The following is a 24,082-nucleotide window of genomic DNA, read 5'->3' as shown; positions in this document are numbered from 1 at the left end:
CGGAGCCCCGCCCCCGGCGGTGCAACCCGGAAGCGGGGCTTAAAGGGGCCGCGCCGCGCTGGCTCGGGTGCGGAGGGGGGGGCACCCAAGGGTGGGGGAGGTGCTGAGCACCCATGGGGGGGGTGGGGGCGGGTGAGGAGCTCAGGGGGACGCTGAGCACCCATGGGGAGTGCATGGGTGCCCTGGAGGGTGGTGGGAACCTATGGGTGCATGGGGGAGGGTGCTGGGCGCCCATGGGTGTATGGGGGGTGCTGGGTGCCCTGGGGGGGGCTGAGCACCCATGGGTGCTCTTGGGGGGTGCTGCGTGCCCTGGAGGGTGCTGGGTGCCCTGGGGGTTGCTGGGCACCCATGGGTGTATGGGGACGGTGCTGGGTGCCCTGGGGGGTGCTGGGCACCCATGGGTGCATGGGGGGTGCTGGGCACCCTAAGTGGTGCACAGGGGGATGCTGGGCACCCATGGGTATACAGGGGGTGCTGGGCGCCCTGGGGTGTTGCGTGGGGGGTGCCGGGCGCCCATGGGGATACAGAGGGTGCTGGGTGCCCTGGGGGGTGCTGGGAAGCTATGGGTGCATGGGGGAGGGTGCTGGGCACCCATGGGTGCATGGGGGGTGCTGGGTACCCTAGATGGTGCACAGGGGGGTGCTGGGTGGCCTGGGGGGTGCTGGGCACCCATGGGTGCCCTTGAGGGTGCTGGGTGCCCTGGGGGAGTGCTCAGCACCCATGGGTGCCCTGGGGGGTGTTGGGTGCCCGGGGGGTGCTGGGCACCTATGGGTGCCCTAGGGGGTGCTGGACACCCATGGGTGCATTATGGGTGCTGGGTGCCCTGACAGGATGCATGGGGGGTGCTGGACAGCCATGGGTGCATGGAGGGTGCTGGGCGCCCTAGGTGGTGCTCAGGGGGGTGCTGGGCACCCATGGGTGTATAGGGGGTGCTGGGTGCCCTGGGGGGTGTTGGGCACCCGTGGGTGTATGGGGAATGCTGGGTGCCCATGGGTGCATGGGGGGTGCTGGGTGCCCTGGGGGGTTCTGGTCACCCATGGGTGTATGGGGACGGTGCTGGGTGCCCTGGGGGGTGCTGGGCACCCATGGGTGCATGGGGGTTGCATACGGGGTGCTGAACACCTATGGGTGCATTATGGGTGCTGGGTGCCCTGAGGGGGTGCATGGGGGGTGCTGGGCACCCATGAGGATAGAGGGGCTGCCGGGTGCCCTGGGGGGTGCTGAGCACCCATGGGCGGGGTGATGGCAGGGTGCTGGGTGAGTGCCCCCAAAAGGCAGGGCTCTCACGGGGGGAGGCAGCACCCCGACACCCATCCCCTCCACCCCCAGCCCGCCTCCAGCAGCGGGGCGATGGCGAAGCCCGGACACTCCTGGAGCCGCCGCGGGTCCGGGAAGGAGAAGAAAGAAGAGGAGGAGGAGGAGGGGGAAGGCGAGGACCCCGTGGACGCGATGATCGCGCGGACGGGCTGCACGGCGCAGCACTGGGCGCTGCAGGAGTGCATGGCGGAGCAGCGCGACTGGCGGCGCTGCCAGCCCCACGTCCAGGCCTTGAGGCACTGCATGGCCCGGTGGCAGCGCCCGCGCCCCGAGGAGCCGAACCCCGAGCAGCCCCAACGCTCATCCCCGGGGGGACTGAGAGACCCCCCCCAGGGCTAAAACCCCCCCTGGGGATCCCCCACCGGGCACCGGCACCATCGACCCAAGGACGCGGGCTGTGCTATTCGATGTTTTTTCTCTTATTTTTTGTTAAGCGGGTTGCTGTCGTGGTTAAATCCGCGTTTAATTTTAGGCCGGGAAATTAAATTGTGGTGTCATTCGTCCTCCTGGCTCCTGTCGTTCCGCACTGCTCGGGCGCAGAGGAGGTTGTGGCGATGTGGTGATGGAGGGCTGAAATTGGGGGTGCGGTGCACATTTATAGAATCCCAGAATCATTAGGGTTGGAAAAGCCCTCCAAGATCACCTGGCCCAACCACCCCCCTACCACCACTGTCCCCCACCAAACCATGTCCCCAAGCACCACGTCCAACCTTGCCTTGAACACCCCCAGGGACGGGGACTCCCCCACCTCCCTGGGCAACCCGTCCCAACGCCTGACCGCTCTTGCTGAGAAGAAATGTCTCCTCATTTCCAACCCGGACCTCCCCTGGCACAACTTGAGACCGTTCCCTCTGGTCCTGTCACTGGTTACCTGTGAGCAGAGGCCGACCCCCAGCTCCCCACCCCTTCCTTTCAGGCAGTTGCAGAGAGCAATAAGGCCTGCCCTGAGCCTCCTCTTCTCCAGCCCAAACCCCCCCAGGTCCCTCAGCCGCCCCTCACGGGACTTTTACTCAAAGATTTACTCAAAGCACTCGCTCCGGGGTGGCCGGCGATGAGGCAGCGGGGCGCGTCGCAGCCCAAAGCATCCCAAAATGGCGGGTTCACACCAGGCCACGCAGGGCTTTGGCGCTGCCCTGCTGTGGATTTCCCTCCTCTGCACCTTCCTGAAGCTGTTCCTGGCGGCGATAACCTCGTGTACTGTGGGACGGGGATTTGGGGGGGTGCTACCTTCTGGGAAGCCCCAGGAGGGAAGGGGTCGGGGGCTCTCATGGGGCCGCGAGCCTTCCCTCGTTCCTCCTGGCACAGCAGCAGGAGCTGGGTGGCCTCAGCCCCACATAACACCACCTCGAGGCCCAGAAGCTGTAAAAAACAGACTCAAATCTTCCCCTATGATATTGAAATGGGAATGTGCCCCCAGCTTTGGCCCCGGGGGAGCTTCCCAGGGAGGGGGCTGCAGAGTGGCTGCGTTTCAGCAGCCCAAACCCCAAAACCGGGGGAAGCTTTTCATTCCTGGTCAAGAAACCTTAGTGAAGCTGGTCTTGAGAGCGGTGCTGCTGGAGGCAGGAAGGCACTGCCTTCATCTGCTTCTGGAGATTTCTCATCAGACGTCCCCAGATACAGCAGGGAAATTGCTCATTTCCCAGTGAAATGCATCAATAAATCCTATATTTTCCTAACTTCCTCTTACTATCCATCAAGTCGGGGCTCAGACTTGTTTATAACGTACTTACCCAAAAGACGGCATGATCAGATCCCAGCCTAACTAAAAACAGCCTTCGCCACTGGCTTTCACGACTAAAAACACAAGGAAAGGAGCGAAAACCCGGGTGCTGTGACCCGTTGGTGGGTTTTACAGGACGGCCATACCCGGCCGAACAGCCCAGCCAAATTCGGGACACCCTCGGTCCCGCGTCCCTCCGCCCTGCTGGTGCTGAGCTAGGGCAAGGAGCCGGGCGGTCCCTTGTTGAATTCCAGCAGCGTGGCAGGGCTGATCAGTATTCCTGTGGGGGCGCAGAGCTGGCGGGCTGCGGCTCTGCGAACAGCTTTCGTCTCGGCTTCCCGAACCTGCCGGCAGCTCCCGCAGCAGCTTGGGGCGCTGGGAGAGCAGAGCCGGCGCGGTCTCGCTCCCCGCGTCGGAGCCTAGACGCGGTCAGAATAAAACGCTCTGGCTTTCCTGGTGCTGCAGGGCTGAAATTCTCAGCACCAGGGAGCTCCTGGTGAAAGCAGCCTGATTTTCACACGTGTGCTCATTGTAAGAATGAGGTCGAGTTTACAGGTCTGGAAAGCTGTGAACTCGGCCTAATTCTGCCTTCCCAACAGCGGCACATCTCCCCCTAATACACGAGAAGGTTCCCTGGCACAAAACAAACACAAGAAGGGAATCAGACTTGGATCTTACTTGCCCTCCCTGCCCAAGCGTGGACGACAGGCACCGTCCTGGGGAATTCCCCAACCTCCTTTGCACTTGGTCCTTTCGAGGCACACCCATTTCTCCCCTTCCAAAGGGCTGTTGTAAAAAAGAAGGCTGACTTCAGAGATCCAGGGGAAAACGCGTCCTTTGTGGCGTGAAAGGCAAATGAGAAACGGAGGAGTGATTTTGCACACGCTGCCTGCCAAACGGCTCCAACCTTCCTGCCTCTGCCCTCCGAGGCTTTTTGCTGTTACTCAGTGATTGTTCAGCTGCTCGGGGATGATCATCCCCAACCCTCCCAGGGCTCCGAGGCTCCATTCGTGTTGGCACAGCTCTGACTGAAGCAGCTGTACGAGAATAACGCCGTGTTCCAGCCTTCAGCTGCAGTAAAGGGCAGGATGGTCCCTTCCACGTCAGTAGCATCCGGGAGAATTTGCTTGCAGCGACAGGAGAGTGGCTGCAGGAGTCTGCGTTTGGGCTGGGAGGACAGGGGCTCCTCCTCGTAGCAAAGTCCCTGCTGGCTGCCACCTTTTTGACTGACAAAAGGCAACCGGTTCTCCGATTCTAGATCTCTAAGTCATGAAGTTTAAGCCTTCGACTCTAAATTTGAGCAGAGATTTGCCTCAGCAAGCAGTGCAGGTTAGCACAACGACCTAGCGATTTCTGCAGCCCTAAACCTGCAGAAACGTTCACAAACCAAAAGCAAAACATGCAGAAAAAAGCAGAAGAACTGAGAAAAGTGAAACATTTCACTGTGGACCCCATTCCCCCAGAGAAAAAGAAAAAACAGTTATAAACATGTGTATTTCTTTTTATTGAGACGGGATGCTTGACAACAGGGGAAATTTCTTTGAAGTCACAAATTTATCAATACAGCGCTCGTAAAGCTACCTTCTGGAGGCTCGAGCAGCTGAAGAGGAGAAGCATCACGTTCCCAGGGATGGCTCTGAAAGGGACGGAGTGTTCTTCCTCCTCTCAGCTCATCTGCGCTAGCAGCTCCTCGAGTTCGGGTCGGGCCTTCAACCGGCTCTTGAAGTCAGCTTCTGTGTGCTGTTGAGGGAGGTGAAAACCAAGCAGATCAAGATCACCTTGATTACTTTTTCCGAGTCAAAAGGAAGATAAACCCTCTCCTGAAGAGGAATCGACGAAGAGTAGAATGAAAGAAAGCCAACTGAAGCCAGCGGGACGCCTTCCTGGCAAGCACCAGGCCGTGCGTCATCACCGCGCGGCCGCTCGGCAGTTCAGCCTCGTCGGTCCCTCCTCACCCAGCTACCTGCCGCAGGTCCGCTGAGGTGAGGACGCACCAAAATTTACCACAGGGTAAACAGAAAACTGGGGCAAGCTGTTGACCGTGTGTTAAGTGCAGCTACCAAAGCAAAGCACGCTTCCTTCAAGCGAGAAATTCCATTTTGGAAGAGAGAGCACTGGTGTCGTGCTCAAGAAGTCAGCTGAAGACGTCCAGACCTGCCTCTTTCTCCAGAATTTCAGAAGAGCGTCCCGAAGCTCAGATCTCTTCTGCGTTGCCAGTCTCACGGAGCCAGCTTGGGTCTTTCCCAAGGGCTTCCTGCATCAGACCGCGATGACTTTGCAAATGGCACAATGTCACAGCTCTCCCTCCAGAGGCAGAGCCATCAGCCAAAATTTAAAAAAGAAAAGGCAGTCCTAAGGCAGGGATGGGACTGTGACCAAAGCAAAGCAGATTACTGGACTCAAGAGACCTCCTCCTCTACTCCACTTTGCAGATACGGAAATAATTAAATATGCTACAAAGGCCAACGAAGGGAACTGCTTTCACATTTGAATTTAGCGTACTGCTTTCCCTTTCCTGCTGCAAAAATCTACTCCCTGAATAAAAAAAAACTCCCCTTCTGCAGAAAACAAGCAGGACCCCTTCCAGAACTCCCTCAAAACGAGGCGCAGTATTTGGCTTTCCCACCTCAGCTTTGCTACCACCTGCTCCACGCAATTCCTGATGATTCCCAGACAGGCGGCTGTGGATTCTGACTCGCAGGGAATCCGCGCGAGCGAAGGAAAACAACTTGTAACTCGCCATCCCCTACAAATCTCTGGGCCTGGCTGGGAAGGCGCCTTCTGCGGCACTAATTCTAGAAGGCTAAAAGGGAAATAAAGCTCAGCAGGTGTTAGAGGGAACAGCTTTTGACAGATCAAGTGAAGGCCTGGTTCTGGGAGATCTTGGGTGTCCATAAGTCTCGAGCAGACGCTGGCAGCCTCGGGAACAGGTCCCGTGCTTTTCCAAGCAAATTCATAGCAAGCACCACAGCCGCTTTGTAAACGCGGAGACGCCAGTGAAACGAAACGTACCTCTTTCACTAGCAGATGGACCCCTTCGGGCTGGTTGCTCTGAACGATTTCCAGCAGTATCGGAGCAAACGTTGAACTCAACCCGCTGACCTGAAAGGATAAACGAAGTACTGCGGGAGCAGAACGCGAAACGCAGAACGGACTTGGCTGTTTTGTGTTTTTTTTTACTAACAGCACGGGAAGAGTCCACTCCAGCGCGCGCCAAGGGCTGTCAACCGCTTCGTTACGGAAGCAGGCTGTTTCACGTGCTCACCCCTCACGCGCGGCACAGCCCCGAGCTCTTGTTTTGGCTCTCCTCTGTGAACGCCGTGCTTCCCGGCCCCCTCCTCCACCTGCATGACAGCTTTCAGCCCCGCAGGCTCTACCGCGCTGTTCACTCTCAGTGGAAGCACGCTTCTAGCCCCTTTTCCACGTTGCGCAGACGCGTGGAAGTAGATGCAGGGAGTCTTAACCACGCACGAAGGTCGTCTTTACTTCAGGTGAGGCTAATAAAAAGCCACCGGGGCAACCCACAAGCTCCAGCATTAACCTCACGCTGACTCCCTAGAGAAAAAGTCTGCCTCAAGGTTCAGAACGTAATTCAGCAGAGCAAGGAACACGCTATGCAGGGGGAAAGAATCATTTAGCAGAAGTGCTTATCTCAATCAGTTGTATAAATCTGAAGCTGATGCTAGCAGTATTTTTCCATTTCATCGAGTTTGTCCAATTGTTCACCCTTAAACATGATTTTTCTACCCCTTCTATCAAGCACTGTGCATAAAACAGGTAACACATCTGGCTGAGGCAGACAATCCAGGAACCCCTTCTCTGTCTTCTGCTTTCTGAGTAGAAATGCCAAGAAATCTAATTAGACTTCTTTGCGCTTCCATTTATGCGCAAATGACACACAAATGACACAAATTTGGGACTTAACTCCTGCTGTCAATGGGATTTTGAGAGCCTGAGAGAGGAGGTGCCGCACACGGACCGCAGCGCTGGAAACAAAGCCCAGCTCGTACCTGGATGACCCTCTGGTGGGTAGTAAGGACGGCGTCCAGCTGCATTTTGGAACCTCGCTCTTCCAAGAACAGCACTTCGTTGGTTTTGGTGGGCATGGCGTAGCTGCAGGAAGCACAGGTCAGGGCTTAGGACGGGGGGATCGGCGCTACCTTACGGGAATGAATCAACTTCCAGCAGCGGAGAACGTGGAAGGAGATTAACTTTTCATGAGAAATTAATTATGCAAACAGCGTATCGTGCAAATCAAGCCCTGGCAGAAGCTGGGGGTTTTACTGGAAAGAGATAAGGGGGAAGCTTGCAGCACTAGAGCCAGAAGAAACCTCTTTCAGCTACAAACACCAGCCCAGGAAGAGAACTTTTAATTTCTTTATAACTGAAGGGGAGCTTTCAAGCAAAACTTCTGGCTGAACCGCCACACCTGCCTCTGATCTCCCACGCCACTCCGAGCACCACCTCACAACCTCCGCCTGCTCCCATTTCTCACCCAGAAGAGTATTTCCTTCTCGCCCATTTTGCCTCGCCGATTGCGAGGCTTTCAAAGCACAGATCGTTTCTTTCTGCCTACACTGAACTTCGCACATCGAGTCCGGCCTCAGAGGGCACAGGCACGAGGCGAGGCGAAGACACTTCACGCTGGAAGTGCTTTCAGTGGCCCGAGGCTGGGGGATTTCCCTGATTTTCCCTTTCAAGCACATCACCATGGACGGCGCTAGAATTTCTTTAGAGTTGCTGCGTATCCTTCTTGATAGATGCCTGGGAGACGCTGACGTGCCTCAGCTTTTAGTGCACGAGGTGTCACAGAGAGACCCCAAACAAGCGATCTGTGAATTCCGGATTTCAGATCCACGTCTGACAGTTCAGCACAGTGGATGAACAGGAAGAAAAATGATTTTTTGGTCTTTTTTAACCAGCACGAAGCCTGAACCACCGCTTATACTCAGAGGTACACCTGAAGAGGACATTTCAAGTAACTGCCACTAGTATTTTTACTTCCTTACAGCAACATAGTGTTTCTCTCGGTGACTACAGCTCCTCAGATGCACTGCAGAAGCCAAGAAGCTCTGTAATAACTCTTAGAACTCACTCAAACCACCAAAGCTGCTATGAGGGGTGCACCTGCTTCAGAGATCTGCTGTGCAACAGAAGCATCCTTTACTAAGGCACCTGCTACTGAGCTAACGTTGCGGGTAGCTCTCCCAAAACCTTCACCCTGGGTTTCCCAAGCTCACGCTGGTTTGTTTAGCACCACTTGCTTGTTGCACGACGTACGTGCAGAGGGACGAGCCTGGATGAAACGCTACAAAGAAAAAAAAACAGCAGCGGAAGTCAGCAATATTTATGCCCGCGTTCCTGGGCTCAGCACCCCCACGCTTTAGCTTTTCTCTCAGAGGAATGAAGCTACACTTCATCCCTGAGGTTTGTTCAGTGCCTGAACAGTTCTGTTTCAGCCTCCCATAAATAAAAAAACTCCACAGACAAACAAGAGAGCTAGCAGAGAACACCGGGCAGATGACATAAGGTTTGGATTTGTACGTGGGAATCTATCACAAGGATCATCTCGTGCCCTTTGCCACAAGGCGTCGTCATCTACAAGCCTCACGACGCACCGCGATTGCGCGGGATGACAAACGCACAGAGCCACGTCCTTTGTACCTTTCGCTCACTCTGACGGAGAACTGGTTGCAGAGTTTGTGCACATACTGAGCAAAACGCTCCACGAGACACATATCATAGGAAGTCAGCTGGATATTGACATCCCCGTACTCATACTCGGTCCCAGCATTTATCTCTTTCATCTGTACTTTATCCTTTTTCCTCTTTGGAACCTGTTTTAAGGAAAAAAATAAATAAAAAAGCATCTTTTTTCTGAACGCGGCTGGAAATAAAACGCATTAACCCTTGCCAAACACAGGAGACTGCCCTACTCTCATCTGACAAAGGTTTGCTGAACTGTGCTGAACACATCACAGCCCATCTGTGCTCGCTTTCCCTAGCTATAAAACCGGGCTGACATTATCTTAGCAGATGTTCTCAAGTTGAGCAGTTCAGCTCTTGGATGGCAGAACCACAGAAGCCGCAGAGAAAATACGTGCCTACCATGATTAATTTCGTCTTCCAGGAGACACCAAAGATGAGAAAACAAACTGCTTTCATTTCAGCTCCCGCCTCCGAGGCAGCTCCCTGGATGAGTTATCGTTACCTCATTTTGCAAAAAAAACCTGTCCTCCTTCCAAATTTCAGGGAATGTAAAAAGTTTAAATGCAAATAAGAGCTGCTCGCAACGATTTGAAGTTGGTTTGTCAGCTTCATCATCAGGAACACCTTCCTCCGTCCCGGGCTACTCGTTAATTTAAACAGGAGCGTGGTGGACAAAAGAAAGTATTTGGGCAGCGTTGTACTTCATAACAGTTTCTACTGAGAGATGTAGCGGTAAACTGTTACCTGCCTCCTTTTTAATACAGTTCACCAGCCACGGATTTAATAATATCAACGTTTTAATCAGCCTGTAAATAGACGGGTCGGTGAAAGCAGGAAGAGTAAGGGAGTTTTTATGCCTACCTCCTTCGGGAGTAGATGTTTATACTTCCCAATGCCGTGTGTAGGACGGGATTTGTACTGTCTGTGGCAGCTCACGAGGGCACCACCTTAAAATCAAAGCAGAGCAAACATGTTTTCTGCCAAACAGCACACATCCCCTCTTGGAACAAACAGCCACGGGTGCTTCACAAGCCCAGAATCCTTGCTGGGGACAAGGATTTCTCCTTAGTTCTTTGAGGGAAGGCAAAGGCAGACCAAGGCTTCAGCGGTCTCTACCCCACGCGAGCAGCCCGTGTAGCCCATCAGGCTTGCTACAATTCACAGTCGGTTACGGGGAGCAACCCGTAAGGGAGGTAGAGATTAAAAGTGACTCATTTCCCAGGCAAATTCTCAAGCAAACAAAACGAAACAAAAAAAAAAGAGGCAGGCTTGTCAGCACCAGTGGATGGTGAGGATCCTAATGAAACGTTGCATCTGTCTCCTCTTACGTGACAGCAGCGATGTTGTCATGATGGATCTGAGCCCGCTTAATTTTAAATCCAGCCTGTTCAAATATTCATATGCTAGGAAGCCAAATCAAAATGGCATCAGCTTTTATTTATACTTCCTTCTCCAGAGTAAAATGAAACCCTCCACAGCTTTCATTTTAATAAACGAAGCTCAGAACAGCAAAGAGAAACTGAGCACCAAGGATCTAAGCCACTTGGTTACACTTTGCCTCCATGTCAAAATCAAATTCTACTTCAAATTTAAACAGAGGACTCCACCAGCTCAACAAATGTTAAAGTGGAACCTCCTGTGGGTATAACTCACTTCCTGGGCAGCAGTAGAGCAACAGGGGCTGGCTGGTGCCACCCTGCAGCGTAACGCCATGAACAGGAGCGTCTGCCCAGCCAAGAAAGGGGAAACAGGAGAAAAGGTTAGGGGAAAAAAAAGGTATAGGTGGAAGCGCAACAGCACGCGTTGGGTTATTTAACCAGCCAAAATGTGACTGACAAAAAAAAATCAAAAGGAGACGTGAACACTCAAATGTGAAATATTTATGTAGATAAAGTTTATCTTGCATGGGATTGATGAGAAGCCTTACCTGCAGCACACAGATGGCTTTCTTGGGGTGTTGCTGCTCTGTAGGAAACAAGACAATTATTATCTGTAGGAAACAAGATAATCATTAAAACTCCAATCTCACACAACTATAGAAACGCTACATATCTGGCCGATCTCAGCAAAGCCTCAAATCCATCAGCCACAGATCAGATCCTGCTATCACAGACTCTCTCCTGTCCTCCTCCTAGAGGTCTTTCACCTCCCTGATTTCAGCTGAAAGTCTTCCCTCCACAATCAGAAAACTTTCCTTATCAAGCAGTACTTTTTACAATCGTATATGTCTTCTGACCCAGTCTGTAGCAGCGATCAAGTGTTCTTAACCCCTTATGCTGTGTTTTGTTTAACAGATTTGATTTCAAACCACTCACCTGCTAAGAGCGAACACCTGCTTCAGCAGCATTCCCTTCTTCAGGCACAGCACCTGCACCGCAGTCACAAAGCAAGCTCGGTGAATTTTCAGCGGCGCCTCCCAGAACATACCCCTCGAAACAACACCCCAAACCCTGCGAACGCGCCAACAAACCTCCCGATCCACCCACGGCTACCGCTCCCCACAACACCACCGCGACGCAGAGGGAAGTGACAAAGGAGGAGGGTGATGGTGACTACGACGAGGTTCTCCCGCACCCCCCTCACCTTCCTTTGAAGGAGTCGGGGTTGGAGATCCTCCTCCCTGCGGTTACAGATCCCACTCGCCCCTCGCACCGCCCCAACGTCTCCGGGCTACGACGGCCACGCGAACAACCCTTGCGCTTGCCCCAGCTCCGCGCGGACCGGCGACAACGCAGCTCGGCCATGGCGGAGCGAAAAAGGGAGCGTTGCTCTGCCGTCACCACAGCCCTGGTGGGCTGCATCTGGTTGACACCCTCGCCTCGCCACCAGAGAGATACGGGGTGGGGAGGACCGGAGAGCTGAAGGGTCCCCGATGGTGGTGACAGGGCTGGGGGCTGTCCTGGACCTTGTGGCACTGGGGTGGTCCCTGGGCTCCCAGGGAGGGGTGGGGAGGCCCTACACCTCCAGACCCATCACCAGTAACAGAATCTGGGCCTGTCACAGAATCATTAAGGTTGTTAAAGCCCTCCAAGATCATCTGGTCCAGACATCCCCCTATCACTACTGTCCCCCACCAAACCATGTCCCCAAGCACCACGTCCAGCCTTGCCTCGAACACCCCCAGGGACGGGGACTCCACCACCTCCCTGGGCAACCCGTCCCAACGCCTGACGGCCCTTTCTGAGAAGAAATGTCTCCTCATTTCTCCTAATTTCCGACCTAATCCACCTCCCACCCCATTACCTTGGACCCCGCCGCGCTCATCCCCACAGAGCCGCGTCCGCCGCCCAAAGCGCTCCCCCCGCACCCCGCGGCCCCCGCCCCGCGTTCCGCCGCCCGTCCCTTTTCCTTTTGGGGCGTTATAGGGCGAAACCCCGGCGGTGGGGGAGCCGCAGGGGGATGGAGGAGGGAGGAGGGATGGCGGCAGGCAGCGAGGGCTGCGTGGGGAAAATGTCTGCTTATGCTGACGGGGGAGGGCAGAGACCGCCATAACGGGCATTTGTACAGCGCAGGAGCAAACAGGAGACACTCCTGCTGCGTAGAAGAGAAAACACACTATCCCTGTCCCTATCTTTGTCCCTGTTTTTGTCTCTGTCCCTGTCTTTGTCTTTGTTCCTATCCCTGTCTTTGTCCCCATCCCTGTCCTTGCCCCCACACCAGGGCCAGCGCGGCGCACCCAACCCTGCCCGCTCGCCGCTTCGCCTCGCTACCCGCCGCCCGCCCCCGCGGTCTGATTGGCCCTCCGCCTCGCTTCTTGCAGCGTGATTGGTCTTCCCCTCTCTTCTCGCAATCCGATTGGTCTTTTGCTGTGTCCATCAATAGCAGCCGGACGCTGTTGCGTCGCGGCTCGGCGGCCATGTTGAGTGTGGCGCGCTGAGCGCAGCCAGCCCGGCCCCGCCCCAGCGCCGAGCGGCGGCCATCTTGAGTGTGGCCCGCGCGGCGGCGGCCATGTTAGGGCGGCGCAGGGGCGCTGTGAGGGGAGTGGGGCTGTGGGGCTGGCAGCCATGGGGTCGTCCCTGTCAGCCCTCAGGCGGCCCAGCTCCGTCCCCTCCGGCTGTAGGATCACAGCCAGCACCCAGCAGGCTCCCCCCAGGCTCCTTGTCCTGTGTGAAGGGCGCTTGGGGTCATCCTGGGCTGAGGGGATGCTCCTAAAGCTATCGGGGGCAGCCCTGCTGCCCAGAGCACAGAAAAGTTTTATTTTTAGTGCTTGCAGAGGCAGGACCGGACCTTAGCCCTTAGTAAACATCCACGTAGCAGTTACAGGGTCAGCTGTGTCCACGCTGGCAGGAGGCCAGGGGCTTTGAGCCTGAAGGAGGAGGATTGAACAGCACTGGGGGCCTGCAGCAGGCACGCATGTGGCCTGTGGGAGAAATAAACACGATTTTATTTTTTTTTTGAAGCAGGGTGCTCTGCTGAGGTGAATCCTGCCTTACTGCCCGCACTTTTACCCCTGTTTCTGTCCCTCTCAAGGCAATTCCCTAAAATATTTTAAATGGAAAGAGTGGGGCTGGCAGGAGCCTCTCTGATTTATATATAATGCCTGTTTATCGCTGAGGGGAGGTAGGCGAGGAGGTCTGCCTGGAAAAAACAACACAGTCACACCTTGATTCCTCTGAAACAACAACAAAAAAAGGGTGGCAGCTCCTTACGGTTTAATAGAACTGAAGAGACCCTCGCAGGGTCTTCGCTGTCCCTGGCACCCTTCTTAGCCCTCTGCTGCTCCTCTTCTTCACCAACCCAAACCTTCGTTTCCCCGAAGCTCTTCCCCACACTTCAACCTGGCCCCAATTTCCCCGTTCTTGCCTGGCAGACGCTCCTGGGGCTGAGCCCCCATCTCAGCGCCCTCCCTCCCGGGCAGCAGCTGCCTGGCAGCGTGGTTTCAGGGCAGGATTTAAAGCCCCGCGGACCGATCGCTGCCCCGATCGCTTTTGGCTGGAGCTGGCAGGGCTCCTGATGGGCTTTCTCACTCTCTCTTTAGAGTTTCATCAGCGTTCGTTGGCACGGCAAATCTCCGCAGCCGACCAGACTCGCGTGTCTGCTTCCTGCTCCGTCATCCACCCTGCCGGCCCTTGCCCTCGCTTGCTGAGCGCACGGAGCTCCCAACGCGCCCTCGACACCCCCAGGTATGCACGGAGGGAGGAGGAGAAAGGTGAGAGAACAAGGTCCACGCAAAAACAGAGCCCAGGTGGGCTTTATGCCGTGCGCAGGGCTGTTCTGTCCCCTCCACCCACGGTGTGGGCTCAGCACCACCTTCGCGTTCAGCCTCCCTGCTTTGCGAGGACGCGGGCTCCCAGACCTGAGCCGTGTTTTCGTGGCACTCCCTGGACACGACAAAGCTGCTCGTGTGGACCAGATGTTGTCCTGCCCTTTGATCACTCCTCCGCAGCCCCAGGCAGGGCCACCTTGGCAGTGACGCTTGTTTGATAACCCCAAGGCGCTTTCAGCGAGGAGCGCTGCTGGAGTTTGAGCTGGGTTCAGACCTACGCTCCCATTCCAGGAGGGCTGGGCTTCTCCTCGGGTAAACTTTGAAGCCGTGGACGCAAGGCCGTGCTTGAGGAGGGACGGCTGTGCTTCGAGGGGAATTAACCGACCCCATTAATTTACGGGGTGAGGCCGTGACAAGCGCTGCAATTACGAGCGTGTTGTGCCCACGATGGTGCTTTATTCCATGGCCTCAAATGCTGGATGTTCCTGGAGGGGAGCTATAACCCCCCCCGATTCCCTTTAACACCTCTCCCCTCATGGGCACTAACCTTTTGGCCATCCACGACACATTTCTGAGCATGGAGCATTGCCCCAGACCGAGCTCGGGGTACAGCAATCCCTGCGAAACACACAACAGGAATCCCCCCCCATCTCGTAGCGGCCTACACGTCTCAGTGAAACAAAGAGTCCACCCCTTAATTGCAGAGTTTCCACGAGGTCTGCCTCAGACTGATGAATTTTAAGGCCAAAAGGGACTGTTAAATGACGTAATCTGGTTTCCTGCAGGTTGCAGGCTATAGATTGCCGCAGCCTTACAGCTGTATGGAAGCAGATCACCCCGGGTTTGACGAAAGCATCTTTCTCACAAAGGCTCCTGCTCTTGATTTCGCCTGGATACAAAGAGAGCTCTGCTCCTGGCAGCTTGTTCTGCCAGCCGAGAGCACTCTCAGTTAAAAACGCGGCCCTTATTTCCACCGTGAACGTGCCCCGGCTCCTGCTCCCAGCCGCCGCTTCTTGTCGTGCCTTTCTTTGCCTCGTGAATCGTTTCCGAGCCAGGTAACCCAACACCTGCTGAGGCTGTTTCCAGGAGCGGAGCCTGCTTTGCTTTTTTTTTTTTGTGACTGTTGGAAAAAGAAACAAAGGTTTTCGCATTGTTCCTTTCCCCCGGTGGGGGACTAAACCCAAACCATCACCTTTCTCTGTACATCCTCTCTTCTCTGTTTCTAAAAAACCAGAGGCTTAGGGCCACCTGTAGGGCCTGCAGGAGTCGGTGGACGATCTCCCGTGGCTTCGATGAGCGGAGCAGGTCCCTCAACTGCTGGATCTCCGAATCCTCATCTCGGTCCCCTGCCAGTCCCTCAGGCCGAAACCGCTCGGGCAGGCAGTACGAAGCGTTTACTTTGCCCGTCATAAAGGGATGCGGAGCCCGAGCAGGGCTTTTGGACAGAGCAGCGGTCAACATAATCCTTACCAGCAGTCAAGATTCATCCCTGGTGGAGAGCCTTTCCCCGGGAGCAGAGGGAAAGGTCCCGGAATCCATCCAGGCACGTAAACAAGGGCAATACACGGATTTAAAAAGACGTTGAAATGATTTAAGTCAAGCCTCTGCCGGTCTAAACGTCCTTTCCTCATCACGTCAGAGAGCAGATGTAACGACCAGCGCTGCCCAAGGAGCGCTCCCAGATGCCGAGCGCAGAGCAGAACGCGACCTCCTGCCTATTAAAGCCTCCCTGAATTTAACCACCAAACTTAAACTTATTTAAATTTTAAATTTAAATTTAAATGTAACCACCAAAGGCACGTTTTCTCTTTCAGTTCCCTGGCAGTTCGAGGCCTGGAAGAGAAAAAAAACAACTCGGGAGCGGTTAATGGCGTTAAGGGAATACAAATTAAATAATCAAAACTAGAAAGGACAGGTGGTTTTTTTTTTCAAAACACCTCCTAATCCCGCGCCTGGGCTGCGGGTGCTGCTCGGGGTGGGATTCGTGGCAAAACCCAGGTCCCCGGAGCAGGAAGGGTCAACGAGCGTTTGCGTTCGCATGCAGAGGACGTGCCGGGAGACCCCGAAGGACGCTCACGGCCAGGACGACCTACCTGCGGGTAAATAAATAATCGCCGGGACTTTGTGCCCCCTTCAGCTCCGAGGGCCGCGTCCAAATCCGGGACAGCCTGAGGCGGCTGGGAGCCTCCTCTGCTGCTGAGCCTCGAGGGCGAGGCAGCCAAAACGGGGAGAAACGGGCAAAAAACAGCTAAAGGAGGGCTTGCCCTAGGTTAACTGGATACGGTTCATAAAAAAAAAAAGGAAAAAGGAAAAAAAATGGCCCAGGTTTCCCTCTTTTCCTACAAACGAAGACATTTTGATGAAACCAACTGGGGGTGGCAGCTTCCTGGAGGAGCCTCTGGAGACGTTTTGGGCCGTGTTTTTCGTTTCCTCGGGACCTGGAAGTGCCGAAGGTCACCAAGAGCTTCCTGAATTTCCGCACGCGCCGGCGCCGCGGCGTCGCTCGGGGCCCAGGCACCAGCTGAGGCGCCCGAGGAACCGCCGCGGATTTCGACGGGAGCGAGAGGCAGCGGTAGAGGCGTGAGGTTTCGGCGTCCGCTCGCAGCATCGCAGCCGGACGGCGGGGGGAGGATTCGGTGTTTCCACACGGGGAGGGAGGCGGAGGAAGAGGAGCGCTTGGAGGAGAGTATGGGGGGCGCTTTCCGTCCAGCTCCACGCTGCTTCCAGCCGTCAGTAGGATCCAGAGTGAACGCCCCCCCCCCCGCTTCCAGCCCTCGTTAGGCTCCAGAGTGAACACCCCCAGTACTGAGGACCACCTCTCCCCGCCATCGTTAGGCTCCAGAGTGAACACCCCCAGTATTGAGGACCACCACTTCCATACATCGTTAGGCTCCAGAGTGAACACCCCCCAGTATCCAGGACCACCTCTCCCCGCCATCGTTAGGCTCCAGAGTCAACACCCCCAGTATGGAGGACCCCTGCCCCCTGCCATCATGAGGCTCCAGAGTGAACACCCCCAGTACCCAGGACCACCTCTCCCCGCCATCGTTAGGCTCCAGAGTGAACACCCCTCGGTATCCAGGACCACTGTCCTCTGCAATCATTAGGCTCCAGAGTGAACACCCCCAGTATTGAGGACCACCTCTCCCCGCCATCGTTAGGCTCCAGAGTGAGCACCCCCCAGTATCCAGGACCCCCGCCATCATTAGGCTCCAGAGTGAACACCCCCAGTACCCAGGACCACCACTCCCCACCATCGTTATGCTCCAGAGTGAACATCCCCCAGTATCCAGGACCCCCACCATCATTAGGCTCCAGAGTGAACACCCCCCAGTATCCAGGACCCCCGCCATCATTAGGCTCCAGAGTGAACACCCCCGGTATTGAGGACCACCACTTCCATCCATCGTTAGGCTCCAGAGTGAACACGCCCAGTATTGAGGACCACCTCTCCCCGCCATCATTAGGCTCCCGAGTGAACACCCCCCACTATCCAGGACCACTGCCATCATTAGGCTCCAGAGTGAACACCCCCAGTACTGAGGACCACCTCTCCCCGCCATTGTTAGGCTCCAGAGTGAAAACCCCCCAGTACCCAGGACCCCCGCCATCATTAAGCTCCAGAGTGGACACCCCCCAACATCCAGGACCACCTCTCCCCTGCCATCGTTAGGCTCCAGAGTGAACACCCCCAGTATTGAGGACCACCACTTCCATCCATCATTAGGCTCCAGAGTGAACACCCCCAGTATCCAGGACCCCGCCATCATTAGGCTCTAGAGTGAACACCTCCAGTATCCAGGACCACCACTCCCCACCATCATTAAGCTCCAGAGTGAACACCCCCCAGTGCCCAGGACCCCTGCCCCCCGCCATCATGAGGCCCCAGAGTGAACACCCCCCTCCCCCATTCAAGCCCCGCCCCCCCCGCCCCCTGATTGGCTCCGCGGCCGGGCGCCGAAGGGCGGGGCGTTAAAGGGCGGGGGCCGCGGCGCGCATGCGCACAGGAGGAGGAGGAGGAGGAGGGGGGCGGTGACGGGCGGGGCCCCGCGGCGGCTGCGTGAGGCGGGGGCGGGAGTGCGGCCCTGAGGGGAGCGGCGGCGGCGCCTCCAGCTCCGGCAACTCCCCGAGCCTCTTCCCGGGAGAGGGGGGAAAAAGGGAAAAAAAAAAAGGGGAAAAAAAAAATAAAATTAAAAATAATATAGCCGGGGAAGCAGAGAGCTCGCTTGGGGGGGGGGAAGGCTGCCGGCGGCACCAGCAGCGGCACCATGTCGGCGGGCGGCGACTTCGGGAACCCGCTGCGGAAATTCAAGCTGGTCTTCCTGGGCGAGCAGAGCGGTGAGGAGCGGGGTTTGGGGGGGATCTGGGGGGGGGGGTTGGGGCAGATCTGTGTGGGGAGTGCCCCTGGGGGATGGGGGTTGGGGGGGGGGGATTTTTGACGGGGGTGCCCCCCCCCCCCACCCCGAGGGGGTATTTGAGGGGGGCTGCCTCCGGGGGGAGATTGGGTAAATTTTGAAATAAATTAAAATGTAAGCGTTTAGGGTTATATATCTGTATATATATTTATTTATTTTTTTTGGGGGGGGGGTCCTGTAATGGGTCCTCCCCCCCATCAGCTCCCTTTCAGGGGAGCGGGGCTCGGCTGCTGATTCATCAGCCCTTAAAACCCTTCAAATTCCAAAAAAAAAAAAAAAAAGGAAAAAAAATCCCTGAAATTCGAGCCAGTGGGGTTCTTTTCTTCCTGGCCTTGTGCATTAAAAAATAAATAACCGTGCTTCTTCCTTGGGAGAGCCCCCCCCCCCCCGGCGACGTCCCCGGGGCAGCGGTGAGTTTTTGGGGTGCCCCTCGTGGGGGGCGGGGGGCTCGGGGCCATCCCCGCTGATTTTTGGCACGGGAACAAAAAAATCTGCGGGTGTCAGGGTGGGGTGCTGCCCCCCCCCCCAGCCACCTTTGGTCCCTGTGTGGCAGCAGATGACGAAACACCTCGGCTTTTCTCCCCCAGCGCCTCGCAGCCCGGCGTTTCCTCGCCCCTGTGGAGGTGAGCCCGGCCATAAAGCTGCTCCTAAACCCAAATATTTTCATTTTCCACGTACACCGTCGGTTCCCTTTAGCCTGCTCCTTCCACCCTCTTATTTTTTCCCCTTCCCGTTAGCGATTCAGGGAGCACGAGTTCAACCCGGCGATTTCTTTTTGGGGGGAGTCGCCGGCTCGGCTCGGTGCTGCTCGGCCAGCCATTTTCTGAGGGTTTGGGAAGAGGGGCATGTGTAGGGGATGCTCTCGGCTTTATTTTTGTTTCCCCTCCGAGTGATTCGTTAATCTGAATTAAAAATCAGCCGTGCGTTCGCAAAACGCTGCGTTTTCCTGTATTTCTGAGCCTCAGTCGAGGTTTGGTGCATCTTAAATCTCAGCAGCTCAAGGATTGCACGTGAATTTCTCGGCTGTCTGTTCCAGCAGCCGCATCTTCAGACAGCTCCTTCCTCCAGCCTCGCCGCGGGTTTTCTTTTTTTCCCCCTCCCAGCTAATCGTCTGGAGCTCGTGAATGATTCCCCTTGATAGCCTCAAATCTGGAGAGATTTGAGGGGGGGGGGAGAGACGGGGCTTTACGGGTGTAGTGTAAGAAAATACTGCTAACGAAATACCCGGAGCGCCGCTGCTGTGACCGGCTTGCAGATGCCTTCGAGCTGGCTTTAACGTGGCCCCGCTGGCGGCTGCGCTGCGGGATTGAGACCTGCCTTTGTCTGGGCTCCTGGGCGCTGACCGTAGCGCAGCGGTGCGGCCCCGCGGCCCCCAGGTGCTGCAGCCCGGCTGTGCTCCCTGCCCCGACGCCGTTCTCGGATGGTTCTGGCACGAGAAGGGGGGAAAAAAAAATGCCTTTTTTTATTTCGGGGCCGAATCTCTTCGGGTGGCGCTGGCGTGATGTAATGCTTTTTTTTTTTTTCCTTCCTGGTGTCCAAAGCGTGCCTAGCTCCCCTTAACGTGCGGTTCCTGGAAGAATAAACGTCCTAATAATGCTCCTCCGTGTCGTGGAGGTAATTCAGGAGCATCTCTCGTTCTGCCAAGGGATTTCGAGCGGGTTTTGCTTCCATGCACCTCCCTCATTTGCCATTTTGAAGGTTAAAGGAAAATGTAGATTGTTTTTTTTAAAAAATAACAGCGGTTTTGTGAACCTGCCCGTCTCTTTGTACAACTGTTGCGGTGGGTTGCTGCGTTCCCTCCCTGCGCAGCCCGAAGGTTGCCTGCCCCGCTGGAAGGCCGTGATTAAAGCTCTCCTCCCGCCGCTCGGAGGGGTGCTGGGCGCTTCTGCTTCGTTTGCCTTCGGGGACCCGGCGGTGGCAAACGAAAACCTTCCGAAGGGCTGCGGTGCCGCCGGGGCCGCTCCGGTGAACGTCTGCGGTACGGTTAAGAGATCCTTAACCCGAGCTTGGCGCTGCGCAGGCGTTTCAGCCCCGCCGTGTCTCTCCCGACCTAGATGGTTGTGTGGCACGGGCAGGGGCTCGCCGGGTAGGGGCTGGAAGCGTCGCCGGGCGATGCGACTGGAATCTTGAGCCCGCTCGGTGGCTGCCGCCCGTGCTTTCTGCCCCTCTCCTCGGCCATATTGCGGGAGCTCCGCGCCGCTCGCGCCGACTGCGGTGATTCCTCCTCGTTATGCAGCTCACCGCTAGCTGCGGATCCTCTCCCCCCGTGCCAAGTTGATGGTTTTTTGGTTTTTTTTTTTTTAAGAAACCTTTCTCCCCTCGCTGCCCGAATCCCTCCCAAGCCTTTCCCTTGTTTTTTTTTTTTTTTATTGTCTGCCTCTCGTGCCTTTTATTGCACCAGCTCCTCGAGGAAGCTGCCGCCCCGCTGCAGGGAGGCAGGTCGCTCGCCGCTCCCCCCCCCCCGGGATTTCCTGCAAGTCATCGCCTCGGCTCCGCGGCCCCCGCGCCGGCCAGCGAAGCCTGGGCTCTTGCCGCATGCACCGAGGATTCATCGCGAGCCCGCAACGTAATCCGCAGCCAGCTCGAGGAGAAAGAAAGAAATTTCTGCCTCCTTTTTATTTATAAACTTGTAGTACAAGGGTACGGCAGCGGGCCAGAAGGCAGCTTCGGCAGCGCTTGCCTTAATTGAATTACTTTTTCTCAATGATCGCAGCTTACAGAGTTTAGTGGCTTTAAATACGCTAATCTTTGCTGAAAAGGCAGAGAGCTCTGCGCTGGGGGGATTAGATAGAGCTATTGTGTTTAAAAAAAAAATAAAAAATAAAAATGGTGTGCTTCTTACTGCCTTTGATCTTGTTTTATCAGGTGACTTTCCTCAGCCCTAATGCCTCAAGCTTAAGGGATTCTGATTCCTGGGTCGCATCAGTGAGTGCGCCCATCACCTGTGCCGGGGTAGCTCCCCATAAATACGGTTTACACTCAAATATGACATATTTAATTTTATTGTGCCTATGAACGCCTCTCCTCTGCTCAGTTTTTGACGGAGGGGGCAGAACCGGCCGCTGGGGCGCTGTAATAGCGATATTCTCTCCTCACGTGGCTTTCTGATGCGGCTTTTATTGGCGAGCGAGTCTGAAGGGCACCAGCGCGTGCAGAAAGCAAAAGAAGCCCCCGTCGTCTCGTACCGCCTCGCGTAAGATCCCAAATAAATAAAAAAAAACCAGAACCAAGCAGCCATTTTTGTCGGGAACCGAGATGTTGGCGCCGAGAACGCCGATGGGTGCGATGTAAGAACGGGTAGGACGTAACAGTTCGGAAACCGCTGCTGAACCGCGCCGTTACGCAATGGTGTTGGTCTGGGCAGCGCCGAGCCCGCTAATTAATTAGATAATTGGAGAACTGCGGGTGGTTTGGGTGCGAGGCTGGCCCAGCGCTGACCGCTGCCTGTAAGACGGGCGTCCCTGGGCGACTTGGAGCTCGTTTTTGGGGAGTTCTCTGCCTTGCGAGCTCCTGGCGGCCCTCAGCTTGTCCCTTTCCCAGCGCCTTGATTTTCTCGCGGCCGTGTCTCCGTGCGCTTGGCTTTGCGTTCGGGCCCGACGCGTTTTTGCACAAGTCGCCGGGCTTCGTTTTCTTGGGCTCTCCTGAATATCGTCGTCCTCTTCTCCGTCTGTGAAATAACCTTTCCAAAAAGCGTGTCGGGCCTGGAGAAAGAGGCTGGAGTTCTTCGTGGTGCCCGTTCTCCCGGTGCCTTCTGATTCCTGCCTATTTGTGGAAGGAAGGGGAGAGATCTGAAGGAGCTAGATCCCTTTTTCAAAGGAAAAAGAGCCGCACCTCTCCGCATTTAAGTGGTTTTTTTCTGTCTGCATCCGAGAAATAACTTGTGAACTTAGAACAGGGTCTTCTGATCCCTTGGCGTCAAATAACAGGGTTTTATCTGCAGCTCTTCGTTTGGTGCCTCTTGGCACACAGTCCAGGTTCTGCGAGGCTGATGGCCGAGCCTTTCGCTGAAGATGTAAGCGAGGCTAAGGGAGGAAGGAAGGGTGAGGAACATCACCGCTAGCAGGTCGCTTAGCGTTTGGAAATGCCTGCAGTTCTCGGTCATTTTTGGAGGCTTCGCCATTCCATAAAAATCCGCTTTGCGCAGTCCCTCTTTGAAACGTGTACCTCCCCATTGACCACGCGCAATTCAGGTCTATTATGGCATCGGCGGATTAAAACCAACCAGCAGAAGAAGCAAAACGCCTCTCAATGGTGTGAAACGTGGCTCAGAAATCAAATTTTTCTCTCTCGACGTGAACGCTGTAAGGCTTTTTTTCACGACAACATCTGAAACTCGTCGTTTGAGTCCTGTAAGCCGCAGGAAAAGGTTCCTCGTGACACAGGCATGTTTCTGAAAGGGTGTAGGAGCTCGTTTATCTCTTCTGCTACGGGACAGGGCAGCACGAAATACAAATGTTATTTGGAGATGAATGGATATGATCAGAATTACGGGTTTGACGCATTAGTGTAAATTATTTATGCAGGTCTAACAAAAAAAAGTCTCTCATCGGATGACTTGACAGCCGAAACACGGACCGGAAGGGAAAGCGGGCTTTGCCAGCTCTGATTTCTTGATGTATTTACTGAGCGTACGTGGAGTTGAAAAGCTAAATGGGTTCTCTTCTCCTCTGCACAGAACAAACTCCGCTGGATTCAAAAATATTGAGGGGCCCAAGGACAGCAAATGATCAAATCAGCGTACAGCAGGCGTTTTCTTTCCTGTTTGAAGCTGGATAGGCTGAATGTGTTTTTAGGATATTCGAGTAATGTTAACTGGGGCAGGTTTTTGGTGCGTTTCATTCAAATTCTTCTTACCCAGATGCAGCTTAGTGCATCGCAAAGTAAAAAATGCTAATCTGGGAAGGAAATATCGTATCCAGCTAAACTTAAATGGGTGTTCTTCACCTGTGTGAACGCGATACTGGTTCACACGGCTTCGGGCTGCCTCCTGTTGGCTTTTTTTTGGCAGAGCCCGGTCCTCAGGTGAGGAAGGAGCTCCTGGTTCCTCTGCGAAGCCCAGCAGGAGCGTTCGCTTAATTTGACTTCAGAAGCGGGGTGTAACTTTCTTTCTGTTCCCAGCTAGCCCTTCTTTCTGCTGGCCTCCTGTTACGCCGCCGTGAGTCGGAGCTGCCCGAGGGCCGCTGCACGGTTTCCCACTCCCCTGCACGCCTTGAAAAGGCTCCTCGGGCTCCCGGTGTGCGCGGGGGACGCCGCCTGGTTCAGTTACGGCACGCACGAGGGAAGCTGAGGAACACCCTAGGTACTGTCCAGAGGTTTGAGTTTTGTAATATTTTTTTTTACAGAGCCAAACCCCAAATCCTTAAGACTTGGTGACGATGAGAACCGGTTAAAACGAGCCGTTTTTGGCCACGTCCGAACTTCTTTAGTCCCATCGCCAAGACCGGAGCTGGCAGTGCCACCGCAGTGGGTGGCTGCGGGTGGATCCCGCGTGGCCCTGGCTCCTCGCTGGAGTTCCTTGCTTTCGCCTCGGTGCCTGGCACTGGGGCGTACTCGTAGGAGTTTTCCGGCGATGCCAGTATCCCTGGAGATGCCACTCAGCTCTTCTGAGACTGGTGGGCTCGTAGCGTTCTCATCCAGACGCGTGTAGGAGTCATCAACACGCAGGATTAAGGCTTCGGTCGAAGTCTGAAGCATATTTGCCCAGAACTGAACAGA

General features: G+C 55.5%; 2 protein-coding genes and 1 long non-coding RNA gene across 8 annotated transcripts in view; 2 read left to right on the top strand and 1 right to left on the bottom strand.

The window, feature by feature from the left end:
* The first annotated feature begins 20 nt into the window (after positions 1-20).
* LOC308179557 lies at positions 21-1,818 on the top strand. The gene is made up of 2 exons (XR_013940421.1): positions 21-67; positions 1,330-1,818. It is a non-coding gene; the product is annotated as an uncharacterized lncRNA (long non-coding RNA).
* A 2,699-nt stretch (positions 1,819-4,517) lies between these two features.
* Positions 4,518-24,082, bottom strand: part of MRPL48 (mitochondrial ribosomal protein L48) — a 125,465-nt gene continuing 105,900 nt past the window's right edge. The window contains exons 1-8 of one of the 4 annotated variants that reach the window (XM_080559684.1): positions 11,990-12,150; positions 11,062-11,114; positions 10,674-10,711; positions 9,608-9,693; positions 8,702-8,874; positions 7,048-7,150; positions 6,050-6,139; positions 4,518-4,777 (exon numbers count right to left, since the gene is read on the bottom strand). In XM_080559684.1, the coding sequence (XP_080415810.1) occupies positions 4,703-4,777; positions 6,050-6,139; positions 7,048-7,150; positions 8,702-8,874; positions 9,608-9,693; positions 10,674-10,711; positions 11,062-11,114; positions 11,990-12,010 (639 nt within the window). In that variant the 5' untranslated portion in view covers positions 12,011-12,150 and the 3' untranslated portion in view covers positions 4,518-4,702. Of the gene's footprint in view, positions 4,778-6,049; positions 6,140-7,047; positions 7,151-8,701; positions 8,875-9,607; positions 9,694-10,673; positions 10,712-11,061; positions 11,115-11,329; positions 11,521-11,564; positions 11,799-11,989; positions 12,151-24,082 lie in introns of those variants that run through there. The other 3 variants (XM_080559682.1, XM_080559685.1, XM_080559683.1) reach the window with 3 other exon arrangements.
* Positions 17,964-24,082, top strand: part of RAB6A (RAB6A, member RAS oncogene family) — a 58,151-nt gene continuing 52,032 nt past the window's right edge. The window contains exon 1 of one of the 3 annotated variants that reach the window (XM_080559879.1): positions 17,964-18,290. In XM_080559879.1, coding sequence (XP_080416005.1) covers positions 18,221-18,290 — 70 coding nt within the window. In that variant the 5' untranslated portion in view covers positions 17,964-18,220. The remainder of the gene's footprint in view (positions 18,291-24,082) is intronic. The other 2 variants (XM_080559878.1, XM_080559877.1) reach the window with 2 other exon arrangements.

This window comes from Anser brachyrhynchus (assembly GCF_964034855.1).
Source record: "Anser brachyrhynchus genome assembly, chromosome: 1".
NCBI classification, from domain to species: Eukaryota; Metazoa; Chordata; class Aves; order Anseriformes; family Anatidae; genus Anser; species Anser brachyrhynchus.
This window is presented reverse-complemented; position numbering and strand designations above follow the sequence as displayed.